Source organism: Rhinolophus hipposideros (genome assembly GCF_964194185.1).
Source record: "Rhinolophus hipposideros genome assembly, chromosome: 5".
Lineage (NCBI taxonomy): Eukaryota > Metazoa > Chordata > Mammalia > Chiroptera > Rhinolophidae > Rhinolophus > Rhinolophus hipposideros.
Genome location: NC_138051.1, coordinates 71,010,485 through 71,024,070, shown reverse-complemented (window position 1 = coordinate 71,024,070; position 13,586 = coordinate 71,010,485). Strand labels below are relative to the sequence as shown.

Sequence of the window (13,586 nt, the reverse complement as noted above, 5' to 3'; positions counted from 1 at the left end):
GTATACACATTTTAAGAAAGGAAAAACTATTGTAATAATATATACCAATGACAAGATGAAGACAAGTCATGTGTATACGTATTTTGGGCGTCCGGGTATATATGATCATATTTTCTTTATTCATTAGAAAATATTATTCTTTATTCATTCTTAGTACATCCGTGAATTACATCCATGAATTATTTCTTTATTCATTGTTTATACATCCATTGACGGACACAGGTTGTTTCCATGTCTTGGCTACCGTGAATGCTGCAATGAACATGAATACTGCAATGAAGTGAAGTTACCTCTTCAAGATAGTGATTTTGTTCAGGTCATTTTGGATTTAACTAAATATCTGTTGCTTTTTTAAACCATTTCTTAGGGTGGCCTGTTTCAAGTAACGCTTAGGCTCATCTATTGAACTTGATTCATTTTTTAAATTTCTGGGCTTTTGGTAGGTTGCTTTTGCCTTATTCCTAAATTCTGAAGATACTTTATCCCATGTATGGAATTAGAGACACTCTTTTTTGCTTTAAAAACAGTTTTACTGAGGTACAATTTACATGCTATAAAATTCACCTGATTTAAATGTGATTTTTAGTACATGTACAGAGTTGTGCAACCATCACCCTAATAGAATTAGACAATCTTTGGTGAATTTTTTCTTTTAATTGCTTTTACTTTACCATTCTTAAAGTTTGTAGAAGTCATACTTTAGAGGTAAACTTAACAACATATAATAAAGTATAAGGAGCGCTGAACACATACCCTCACATAACTTTACACCTGAACAAGTGAAATTAACAGGAAAATTAAAGCCAACCTTCCTGGTAAATTGCAGATATTGAAATTTGTGTGGCTTATAATACCAAATAGATACTGACTACTTCAGCTGTCTTTGGCTGAGGAAGATGGCATAAATCCCAATTTACAGATGGAGAAACAGCCTTTGAAGGATGTCTTGCTCAAGGGTGCAGAGCTGTGCCTGAGATAGGCCCCAAACCTGGATGTTTCATCTCTAAATATATTGCCTTTTCCACCTCGACAACACAATTTTCGACTATAATATTTTTATGTGACTTGTACAATGCATTCATTCATTGAACCAATAGTTATTGAACGGCTACTGTACCAACAACAAAAGACACCTCTGTAGCTGATCATAGTAAACCAACAAAGTTCCTGCCCTCAACTAATGTTCTGGTGGGAGAGACAGTGATCAAAAGCAATACATACTCTAATTTTAGATATCGAGACATGGCCATTTGTAAAAAATAGACAAGCTAAGAGGATAGGGAATGGTTGTGGGAGCTAGGAGAGTGCCGTTTTGGAAATGTGATAACAGAGGCTTCCTTTTTGCTTCTCTGGGGAACCTGACTTGAGCAGAACCTGAATGAAGAAAGGGTGTAAGAGAAAGAAAGCAAGGATTTGGTTTGAGCAACTGGAAAGATGGAGTTGCCATTACTGAGTTGAAATAAGGTAACACAGGAAGGAACAGGTTTTTAATTCAGTTTTTTTTTTTTTTAAGATTTTATTGGGGAAGGGGAGCAGGACTTTATTGGGGAACAGTGTGTACTTCAAGGACTTTTTCCCCAAGTTGAGTTGTTGTCCTTTCAGTCTTAGTTGTGGAGGGTGCAGCTCAGCTCCAGGTCCAGTTGCCGTTGCTAATTGCAGGGGTCTCTGCCCACCATCCCTTGCGGGTGTCGAACCAGCAACCTTGTGGTTGAGAGACCACTGGCCTGTGTGGGAATCGAACAGGCAGCCTTCAGAGTTAGGAGCATGGAGTTCTAACTGCCTGAGCCACCGGGCCAGCCCTAATTCGGTTTTTCAAAGTTTTTAGATGCTTCTTAGAAATCCAAATGTCTAAGTGTGATACTCAGAAATGACAGATAATGATATTTAAATCCATTAGATTAGATGACAGCCCACAAAGGGAATGGGTGTCAGTAGAGGATCAGAGACTGATCCCTAGGACACTTCAATGTTTAGAATTCAAGAATATGAGGAAAAACCAGGAGGCAAGATTGAAAAGGAGAGTCCAGTGTGTTATCAGAAAAACCCTGAAAGCATGCAGTTTTAGAAGACAGGTGAAGAAAGTGTATCACAGGAAAAGGGATTAACAAATTCTGTCAAATATATTGCAGCATGGTCAAATAAGATTAAAACTGAGAATCGATCATTTTACAGAGAACAGAAAGACAAAATGTCTTTATTCAAATGCTCTTAATGGGAGTTGCTTTAAAAAAATACACTTTTTTCAGAAGCTTCATTTTTCAAGCTTTTTGAGAGTAATTTGATAATATTTATCAAAACTTTAAATGTGTACTTTCTTTGACCTTGTAATTCCACTTTTAGGAATTTATCCTAGGGTAATATTTACACGAATATACAAAGATAAATGTGTAAAAATGTTCCCCATAGCATTGAATTCAATAGAGAATAATAAAATCTCCAGTAAGGTGGATGCAGTTCAAAGAACAATAGATACATATCTGTAGACATACTGTAAGGTAGCTTTTAAACACTGTTAAATGATAAAGGCAGGTTATCCAATAAAATGTATAATACAATTTAATTTATGTTTATAAATATATCCAAACATTATCAAACATTGCCCCTCATTTACCTCTTCATTACTGTCACTTTAGCCTATTTTATTCATAGCACTTACTCTAAAATGATTTTATTTGTATACTTGTTTACTTTTTTTTTTTCTTTTTTCACCAGACTGTAAGCTTTATAAGAAATTTCCTGTCTTGTTCATACTTATGTTCCTGCTGCTTGGGGATGTAATTTTAAAAATCTAATTTCAGAATAAAAAATATTTCCTATTTTCCTAGTTTAGTTATTAACTATTACTCTCATTCCTATGAATATCACTAACTTTCTCCCTGCCTCATTTTTATCATATATAAATGAAGATAGTGAGACAGTTGTTCTCAACCCTAAAGTCACATTAGAATTACCTGTTGTAGTTTTAAAAACATACTTGTGCCTAGGCTCCACCTTAGAGCAGTTAAGTCAGAATTTGGGATAGGCTCGGGATATCAGTATTTTTTGGAGTTTTCTTTGAAATTCTAATGTGTGGGCAGAATTAAAGACTACTAGATAAAACGATATTTGAAATATAATCCCAGTGATTGTGGTATCAAGCATACATGATAGGGACATACTTTTTCTGATGTAAAAGTATTTCTTTTGAATAGAATACAAGCTTTTCAGACAAATCATCTTTGCTTCAGGGATAGTAGATGGAATCATCATTTTTCTCATCTCAAAGTACTTATCCTTTGATGAGGTGTAGGTATTGGAGTATAAAAATTTGACCTAAGAATTTCAAGATATGAGGTTCATACTTGCTGGAATGTTTACTTTCAGTGGGCTCACTTTCTTAAGAGTTCTTAAGTTGACTAATGCTTGATGAAACCACTTTGTGTTTTCACTTCATGAATTAGGGAAATAAAACCCCGCAGACTTACTGTGTTACTTTGGGACGTCCCCCTTTCCCTTCTTTGGCCTTCTTGTGATGCATTCACCTAGCAACAGCTCCTTTCATGTGCAAACATTCTACTGGTAACTTGTGCACAGAAGTCACTCAGATTGGACAATTCAGGGTTTTGTTGGGGGGGAACTAACCTTGGATTTGGAATTTTCTCTTGTGCCTGATATGGTAAAAATTTATGGTTCTTACTTTCTACTAAATGAGGCATAGCAGACCGTATCTTTCTAATTTGAATATTGATAAATCTGAGTGCCTAAAAAATCGACATGTACAAATCTAAAATTACAGAATAATTATATCATATTGCTGTATTTTGTTTATTTTTACTTGAGACTCCTAATACATTTTAATTATATGTTTATAAGGTTAGTTTGTGAGAACAGTACTATCTATATAACTTAATTTTGTATTAATTTTGTATTAATTTTTGTATTTTCCTGTTGTATTCTTCAGTTATTCAATCTGTAGTTTTTGTACCTAGTATGGCATGATAGAGAACTCAGAAATAGATCCTGTTCTTGGGTACCTTTATGTAAAAAATAAGATTTTTACATATTGAATGATATAACAAAAGAAAAATATAGATCATATACTATAACAGTTAGAAGGAGGGAGAGAGATTCCTTGTGGGAATCAAGGAAGGCGGTGGTACTTGAACTGATACTGGAGGATTTATATGATCCTGCTTCTGGGAATATACGTGGGCCCACACAGTAGTTTGTTGCTTAGAGGCAGTATGAGTGAGACTTATTAAGTTGTTTTTAATAGAGCGTAAGATTCATAAAATGGTAAAGAAATAAGAGTAAAGGATAGGATTCTTAAGAAGACCTTTATTTCTGGCACCATTCTTGTTCAGGACTGAGGAGCAGTTTATTCTCCCTTTTCATTCACCGAAACTTACATTGTTCTTTGATTCTCTTCTTTGGTTCTTAGAAAAAGAATTGATATAGTAATGATTTTAGGTATCAAGTTATGAAACTGAGGAAAAGACTAAAGTCTCATCAGAGATACTTGCACTTCAGTAATTGCCTTCAATATCATGACATCTAGAATGAATTAATAAAGGAATTTCAATATGGATTTCAGCATCAGTGAAGAAAAGGCCTTCATGCTTTCTGTTCCATGTTCTTCAAATCACAACATCCTCATTTTTTTCTCTTCTTAGGAAAATTCCTCTCATTCTGGGACTGCTCAGTTTTCTGGGAGATACGATCTACCAAAGGAAACACATACCCCTCTTACATGCAGCCCATCTGGTGCAGTTTCTAAGTGCTATTTTTGTTTTGTTCTTTTCCAGAATATTTTCCATAATCTTAAAAAAGAAATCTTCATCTTATTGCTTAATAAAACATATGGGCATTAATTTGGAAGATGTCTTTTCACCATTTTATTTTCACTTTAGAAAATATATTTTATGGAATTGAACTAGGCAGGGAAAATGGATTCAAGGCAGTACTGAAGTTCTTGGGATATTGAATTTATAAAAATTATAACGTGAGATTACATTTTATGTTATATAAGTTAACTTTGTGTTAAGTTATATGATCTACTAAATGCTACATTATTAACATGTTAGATTTTTTTTATCTTTTGGCTGAATCTTTTTTATTTTTCCCCCCTAGCTGTCGTAACTGTATATTTCCATTATATTTTCTTTTGGCTGCATCTTTAGGGGTATAGTTAGCATTTCAGACAAACAAATTGAAAATGAAGGAAGTTTGCAAGTAAGGTGTCTAAAGGTATGATTCACAAGAAGCATGTGTGATATCATGAGTACATACATGTATATTCGCAGGCATTTCAGCCAGTTGTAATTTAAACTGTTTTGATGCTCTCTTCAGAAACCAGATCTGCCTTGTCTCCAAGCAGCAGGTTCTGTGGGCGGCTCCTTCTGAGGTCTGGCTAAACTGTAAGGATCTGAAGTAGAAACCTTCCCAAAGACATTGCCGTTGTCGCTGGGCAGACCTCAGTATCTCTTCTTGACTGCCCTATGCAAACTCCCCCTGGAAGTATCTTGGTTTACCATTGCTACATCTGTTTCATGCTTCTTTTATCTCTAGTATGTCAGGCCCTCTCTAGTGTTTAAACCACTCAGATCTAGGAAGGCTTGCTACTAGCCAAAGGCTAAGCCAAAAGAAGTCAGGCATTTTATCAGCTGAAAAAATAGCCCAGTGGTGAGCCGTACTCTGGTTATTTTATCCCCATACTCAGAAGGTAAGGGCAAAACAATCTGCTGCACAATTGAGAGCTATAAGAAAGGAAAGTCCAGTTCTGATTGCCACTTGCCTATGCTAGCACTCGTGGCTAATGAATGATGAACGTCATGAGGTCAAATGATCTCTCCTTTTGATTCTTGGCTTGATTCTAGAACAAGGAGCAGTGAAACATCTAAATTTAATGGAACCTCAAAATGCATTTTACTTATTTTTGCCTTTTTGATTGTTCTGACATTTCACTAAGGCCTACAGTCCCAAAACAATATAAAAACAGACTATAAAGGGTCTCTGAGTTAAGTTGATCCAACTCCATTATTTAGTAGGTTAGACAGCTGAACAGTAGTGAGATGCCACCAGTGAGTTAGGGACAGAACTAAATAGTCTGATTCCCATCATCTTTCTAGTATACCATATTACCCCCTGCTTTATTAGGGATAGACCCTAATGAGAATCTTTCTGGAAACTAAATATCCTCTTTAAGACCACTAGAAAGATCCACCCAATCTGTAGCTTGTAGCTCTTAGGAGATGAAGTCTGAGCTGGGGGTGAGAATGGGGACTTAGGGGAATTGTTTATTTCTTCCATTTATTGGCTTTAAATGAGAACAAGAAGCCTAGTTTCTTCGCTAAGAAAGGAAATGTATTACATGAAAAGTAAGTAAGTCAACAGGATGAATGCAAAAATAAAATGTAATATACGTAGGTATATATACACACAGTGCATTATCATTAAAGGAAATCCTACCATCTTCAATAACATGGATGAACCTGGAGAACATTATGCTATTTGAAGTAAGCCAGATAAATACTTCATGATCTCACTTATATGTAAAATCTAAAACAGTCAAACTCAGAAGCAGGGAGTAGAATGGTAGTTTCCAGGGGCAGAGGGGTGAGGGAAATGGGTAGATATTGGTCAAGTGGTACAAAGTTCTAGTTACACAAGATGAATAAGTTCTGCAGATCTAATGTACAGCAATGTGACTATAGTTAACAATATTGTATTGTGTACTTGAAATTTGCTAAGGGGGTAGATCTTAAGAGTTGCCATCATAAGGAAGAAAGGAAGAAAGAAAAGAAAATGGTCACTATGTGAGGTGATGGATGTGTTCATTAGCTTGACTGTGGGAATTGTTTTACCATGTATACATATATCAAAGCATCATCACATACTTTATATATAATTTTCATTTTTAATTGTACCTCAATAAAGATGGAGGGAAAAAGCAAATGACACAATGCAAAAGGACAGTGCTCAATCTATAAAGAATAGTGCTCAATGTATAAAAATACACTTTAATATTGGTACATTATACATTTATACAATTTGTACTAATCAAGTAATTGTACTCTTATTTTCAACATGTCCTCATTTAGCTATTAATTTTATTTGAAATTAATTATAAAACAAAAAACTTCAGTTTGCAACAAGTAAATTTAAAAATAACATATTTTCTTTGGGACTAATACATATTAAAATCCAAATTAAATTATAACTATAATACAGCACCATAAAATTGCTTTTGTCATCTGATACTATCCTTGTATTCTGTGATTTTAAAAGTCAGATGGATTATGTTTGTAAATTTTAATTTTTTATTTCATTTCAAACATACAGAAAAATACAGAGAGCAATATAACACCCATGTACACACCATACAGATTTAAATTTGGCACTTTCCCCCAAAATTTGCTTCACTTACTCTTTTAAGAAATAAAATTTTATTGACAACAGCTGAAGATCATTTTGTCATCTTTGATCCCATTCTCCACTTTTGGGATGGATGGTATAAATAAATTTAGCAAGTAGGATCAGACATCAACCAGTAAGAATCTTTGCCATTCCTAGCCCTGGGGCAGGCCTTGGAGCTTCTGCTGTTGGGCATTAGGTTTTTCCGTTACTGGGTTGTAGGGAATGTGAATGAACCCAGGTCTGGGGTGGTGAGTCATGGGGGTGTTAAGGCAGCTGCTATTACAAGCCTATGTGAAAATACTATTCGACCATCTGGACCTTTTATTTTTCTCCTCTTAAGAGATAACTATTCTGAACTAAGTGTATAGGCTTTATGTCCATGTATTTAATACTTACATATATGTGAATGCTTCTAATGTTTTGGACATTTAAAAAATTACATAAATGGTATTCTAGTAGACATAACTTTTTGCCTTGCTATGTGCACTCAATCTTTTTGAGAGTTGTTTCCCTTTGATTTATATAAAATTAATCTGTGCATGTTAATTGCTACATAGAATTCCATTACAAATTAATATATCAGTTTTTATGCATTTTTATCATTTTAATTTTAGTTTTATACATTTAAATTTTTTCTTATATTAAGAAGTTTATACAGTATGCCTCCTTGTTCATATCTTCTAAACTATAAAATAAAAGTTTTCAAGCTGTATTTGACAGAACTTATCTAGAAAAATAAATTGCAAGTTGAATATTTCTTATTTTTATAAATTGCAAGCCTAATGAGATATAATCTTTATTTTTTTTCTTTTTATTATTGGTGTTTGGAATCTTAGCAATATTGTGATATACTACATAAGACATTTGTCACACTTTAATCAATTTACTCTTGTTTCAGATCTCAGGCATACTCAAGTTAATCATACTTAATTCATAGTACATGATCACTTTTTTGTGCAAGGCCCCTCTCACTTTGTTTTTTCTCCGTCATCTCCATTCTAGCTCATCTCTGTCTGATATATGTCTTTGAATATATATGCATCTTTTTGAAATATGTAGTTTTGTTTTATGTATGATTTTTAAAAGTATGTCATACATAGAACTATCACATGTATACACATACAGGTTAGATAATAAAACAAATACCTATGAACCCAACACCTAGTTTTACAGAACATTACCAGTACCTTACAAGTTTCCTGCGTGCCCCTTCCTGACTGAATCCTTTTGTTTCCATGTAAACTTCAAAATATAGATATTTTGAATTTTGTGTCAATCATTCTCTTGCTCCTGTTTTTATTCATTTATGACTTGCTGCTTTTACTTAGTGAGATTTGTGTTGATATATATATATACATATATACATATACAATTATTGAATAATTTCCACTATTTTGTAGTATTCTATTATACGAGTATATGATATCATTGTCTTCTTTTTTTCAAATAATGATGATCCTTGCTTTTAACTAGAAATATTAGTCCGTTTATATTGATAATTCAAATATATTTCTACCATCACATTATGTATATTCTATTTGTCCCCCCCTTTTTATTTCCTGTTTTCTTCCCCCCCTCTATCATAGCAAAAACTGATAATGCTTTTGGTTTGTTGTGTTATACTTGTTTCCTTTTTTCTCATTCCATTTTTTCCTCTTTTATTAGTTTAGAAGTTACATGCTATATGGTTATTGCTTTAGTAGTTATATTAGTGGTTTTAACATATATACTTAACTAAATTAACTAAAAGTTTGTTACTCCTGAGAAATCTGAAGATTTTAAAGTACTGTAAGTTATTTTTCTATCCTCAGTATACACACACACAAACACATACATCACACACACACACACACACATACCGTGTTTCCCCGAAAATAAGACCGAGCTGGACAATCCATTCTAATGCGTCTTTTGGAGCAAAAATTAATATAAGACCCAGTCTTTTTTACTATAATATATGACCAGGTCTTATATAATATAATATAAGATCCGGTCTTATATTAATTTTTGCTCCAAAAGACGCATTAGAGCTGATTTTTCAGCTAGGTCTTATTTTTGGGGAAACATGGTAGATAGATAGATAGAGAGAGAGATAGATAGATCTATATATATATATATATATATATATATATATATATATATATATATATATATACATATATATGTGATTTCATTTGAATCATATATATAGATATCTATATCTATATCTGTCTATCATCTATCTATATTCCTGCATTGGCTCTATCCTTTATTTTCAACCCTATAAATCAGATTTTTAAAATTAATTAGTGCTTGATTAAATATACCTACATATTAACTATTAATTTTTGTTTCCTATTCTCTCTTGTATTTCAGACTTTGTAAGTTCATTTTCTTTCTATGATAAATGCATCCTTTAGAAGAATTTTCTTAAGTGAGGACCTATTGGTGGTAAATTCAATTTTTGTTTGCCTAAAATATCTTAAAACATAATTTCAGTCAGTATAAAATTCTATCTGACAGTTAACCATATTTCCTTGATTTGAAGAAACACTATTACTTTATGCACCATTATGAAATTTTAAACTATGTTTCTAGCTAAACTATCCACAATATGCATCAACTTTAGGATGCATCCCAATTGCAGAGATATGAAAATGTGTGCCTCTTAGAATCAATGAAATATGATCTGTTTTTCTTAGTACATTACAGATGTCAGTCTGCTGTTTTCTAGCTTCTATGTTACTGTTAAGAAGTTCCTCACCAGTCCAATTGCTACTTCTTTGTAATTATCTGTCCTTTATATTGTCTGCTATTTAGATATCTTTTTTTAATGTTCTGTAGTTTCATTAGGTTAGGTAAAGAATTATTTTTATTTTCTCTTGTTGGGGTTTGCTAGACAACTTAGACTGGTATCTTTTAACAATTCTATAAAATTCTCAGACATTAATTCTTTAAATATTGCCTGCATCCATTTTTAAAATTATAGTCTTTTTGGACTCCAGTTAGACATATGACAGGCTACTTATTTTATTCTCTGTGCCCTTCAACTCTCTTTTATATTTACCATTTATTTTTTTCTATAGTCCTCTTGATAATTCCTTTATACTTTAAATCCACTCATTCTTCAGGTAGGTCTGATATACTTTTAATGTATCCATTTATTTTTCAAATTAAAATGATTACACTTGCTATTTCTGGAAGTCTTATTTGACTTTTTTTTCAACAAGTTTATTCTTTATAGTCTCTTGTGACTTACTCATAGTTTCAAAGTTCTCTTTTTTATTTCTTGAAACATTTAAACAGTTATTTTGTGTTCTCTTGTGCAAGTCTTTCTTCCCAATATCTTGGTAGGCATAACATTCTAAAACCTGATAACTTTAGAAAAATATATTTTGTTTCTTTAGTCCATTAAGCACCATGTGATAGATACATTCATACACTTTTTAGAGATTTGGGTTAATACGTTTTTCTTGGTTTCATTTGAATCACATAAACTTTGTTCTTACCAAAAGTTACACTAATAATAATTTAGAACATTACACACCCTCTTGACTATAGGGGGAGATACTGTAATACAGGTAAATATTCCCTAATTTTTACCATTAATACAGGTATGGAAGAAACAAAATTGACGTTGATTTATTGAAATCAGGTGTTTTGAAAAATCAACTTTGATGATAATAATACATAGGAATTAGTTTGTAACCAAAAATAAAACAAATATTGGTAAATCTTTCATCAGAGGCCTTCTAATAGTTTTTATAAAGGTTTTATCAGATGTGAATTAAAATTTGCCCAAACATTTTTTTGTGTCTTCTTGATTTCTATATTCTCAGAAATTATGTTTATTTAGATGTGCTGCATTTACTTATGGCTGGTGTTATAAATAAGCTATCAGGTAAGAATTCTTAGTAAAATATGAAATAGCCGTTTTATGTCAACATGTTACTTGCTATTTTCCTGAGACCTATTGCATTTGTTAGGGTAGAATCTCAAAGTGAATATTTTGAAGTTGTTTCCTATTTAGAGCTACTTACTTGAGCTTGTGTGGGCTAGAACATTGTGGGTTTTGATCTATAGAGTACATGTTTTTAATTAGCAATTTCTCTTTCTAGGCTTGTTTTGATCCACCTCTTCAACTGGTTTCCACCAGAAACCCAATCACGTATAACAAAAAGGCAGCTGACCCAGTCCATCCTGACCTTGCTGGTTTGTTGGTGAAAAACAAGAATCTTTTAGCTGAGGTATATGGATGATGTAAAAATAAAACACTACGGGAAATGATATCCTCTGTAAAAGTAGGGAGAAAAACATTCTGATAAAGGGCCCAAAGTGTTAACTCAGTTTTGCTTTTTTCTCAATATTAAATTCTCTCATCACAGAAGAGCACTAACTCGGACGTGAATCTGTCTTTTCCCAGAGAAATCCCTTTGAACATGGTACATAGTTAAGTGCTTTTGGGTTGACTGCCAAATATCAGGGTGTTAGAACATTGCTTATGAACTGTCATGCTCAAAATTAATATAATCATAATAGTTCCATGTATTATGCAGTTTATAATGGAAAGGATGAGTTCCCATTTTCAATGTGTATCAAATAGTAAATATCCAATAGTCTTACTTAAAACTTGATGAAACATCATCTGAGTAACATCAACTGATGAAAAAGAAAGAAACCATAGTTGTAGGAAATGCTTTAACTTTTATTTTCTGTAATGAACTGGAGAGTGCTTGTAGGATTATTTTTAGATGAGCCCAAGTACCTCAGGGTATTTGTTGCAGGAGACAATCTTATAAGTAACCCTGGTTGGAAGCCCAAAGGCCATTGTCATTACTAAAGGTGTTATGATATGACTGTTTATGCCTGTACCATCTCTATGGTTCCCTTTAAGTGAAATATTCCGAATCCTTACATTCTTAGACATGACCGTCCCTGTGAATAAGGAGCTATCTATGATATCTGTATTAGTTTGCTAGGGCTGCCATAACAAAGTACCACAGACCGGGTGGCTTCAACAACAGAAATTTATTTTCTCACAGTTCTGTAGGCTAGAAGTCCAAGACAAGATGTCAGCAGGTTTGGTTTCTTCTTCTTTTTTTTTCTCACATTTTTTTCAGCTTTATTGCCATATAATTGACATATTAATATAACATTGTGTAAATTTAAGGTATACAACGTGATGATTCAATATACAAATTTATTATAAAATAATTACTACAATAAGGTTAATGAATACTTTCATCACCTCATATAATTACTGTGTGTGTGTGGTGAAAAGGTTGGTTTCTTCTGAGGCCTCTGCTTGTCTTATAGATGGCCATCTATTCTCTATATTTTCACATGGCCTTCCCTTTGTAACTTTCTGTGTCCAAATTTCCTCTTCTCTGAGAATATGGATTAGGACCCACCCTAAAAATCTTGTTTAAACTTAATTCCCTTTTTAAAGACCCCATGCTCAAATACAGTCATATTCTGAAGTACTGGGGTTAGGGCTTTAATGTATGAACTTTGAGGAGACACAACTCACCGTGTAACAGTGGCCGTATTCCTGGGGGCCTCATTTCTGCCTAGGACGGCATTCAAGTTCTCTTCTGCGATATCATCTACCAATAGCCTGACTCTAGGTTTCATTTAACCAGATGTAAATATCGATATAGATATGTGGGTGAACATACATATTTCTTTGAATTTTATTTATGTTAATATTTTCCCTCTTTCAGCATTGAGAGGTGAATAGAGGTTAAATTTAAATGGAATTGATATAGATAGAATAAATCTTATGACACTCTTAATGTCATAAAATTTATAATTTGACTTTCTTTCAGAAAAAAATGTGATGCCAATCCATGAAAACTATAGCAATTTTACTATGGGTAGCATTGTCCTACTTCTCCATAGTATAATTTATTACTAATAATTAAAAATGGATTTTTGGTAATTCAGATTTGAATTAGATTAAGGTTTATATCAATGCCTAATTCATCAAAAAACTTTTTAGCTGAATGGCAAAAAGATCACAGGTTTTAAACCTTGTTTAAAGAAAATATATAAGCTTTTTTCAAGAATTTAAAAGTACTTTTCAAAAGCAATTTTCTACATGTACATAGATTATTTTATAACTATACATATTTTTAATCTATTTGTCAAAGCAGATATCTAAAAGTCTCTGCAAAGGTCTCATTCTGGCTTGATTTTAGATACTATGTATA

At 32.8% G+C, this 13,586-nt stretch overlaps 1 protein-coding gene across 1 annotated transcript in view; it reads left to right on the top strand.

The window, feature by feature from the left end:
- Positions 1 to 13,586, top strand: part of LOC308497902 (uncharacterized protein) — a gene marked incomplete at its 5' end in the record, with an annotated part of 38,058 nt that overhangs the window by 1,336 nt on the left and 23,136 nt on the right. Inside the window, one exon of the mRNA XM_081048980.1 lies at positions 11,493 to 11,621. Coding sequence (XP_080905106.1) covers positions 11,493 to 11,621 — 129 coding nt within the window. The remainder of the gene's footprint in view (positions 1 to 11,492; positions 11,622 to 13,586) is intronic.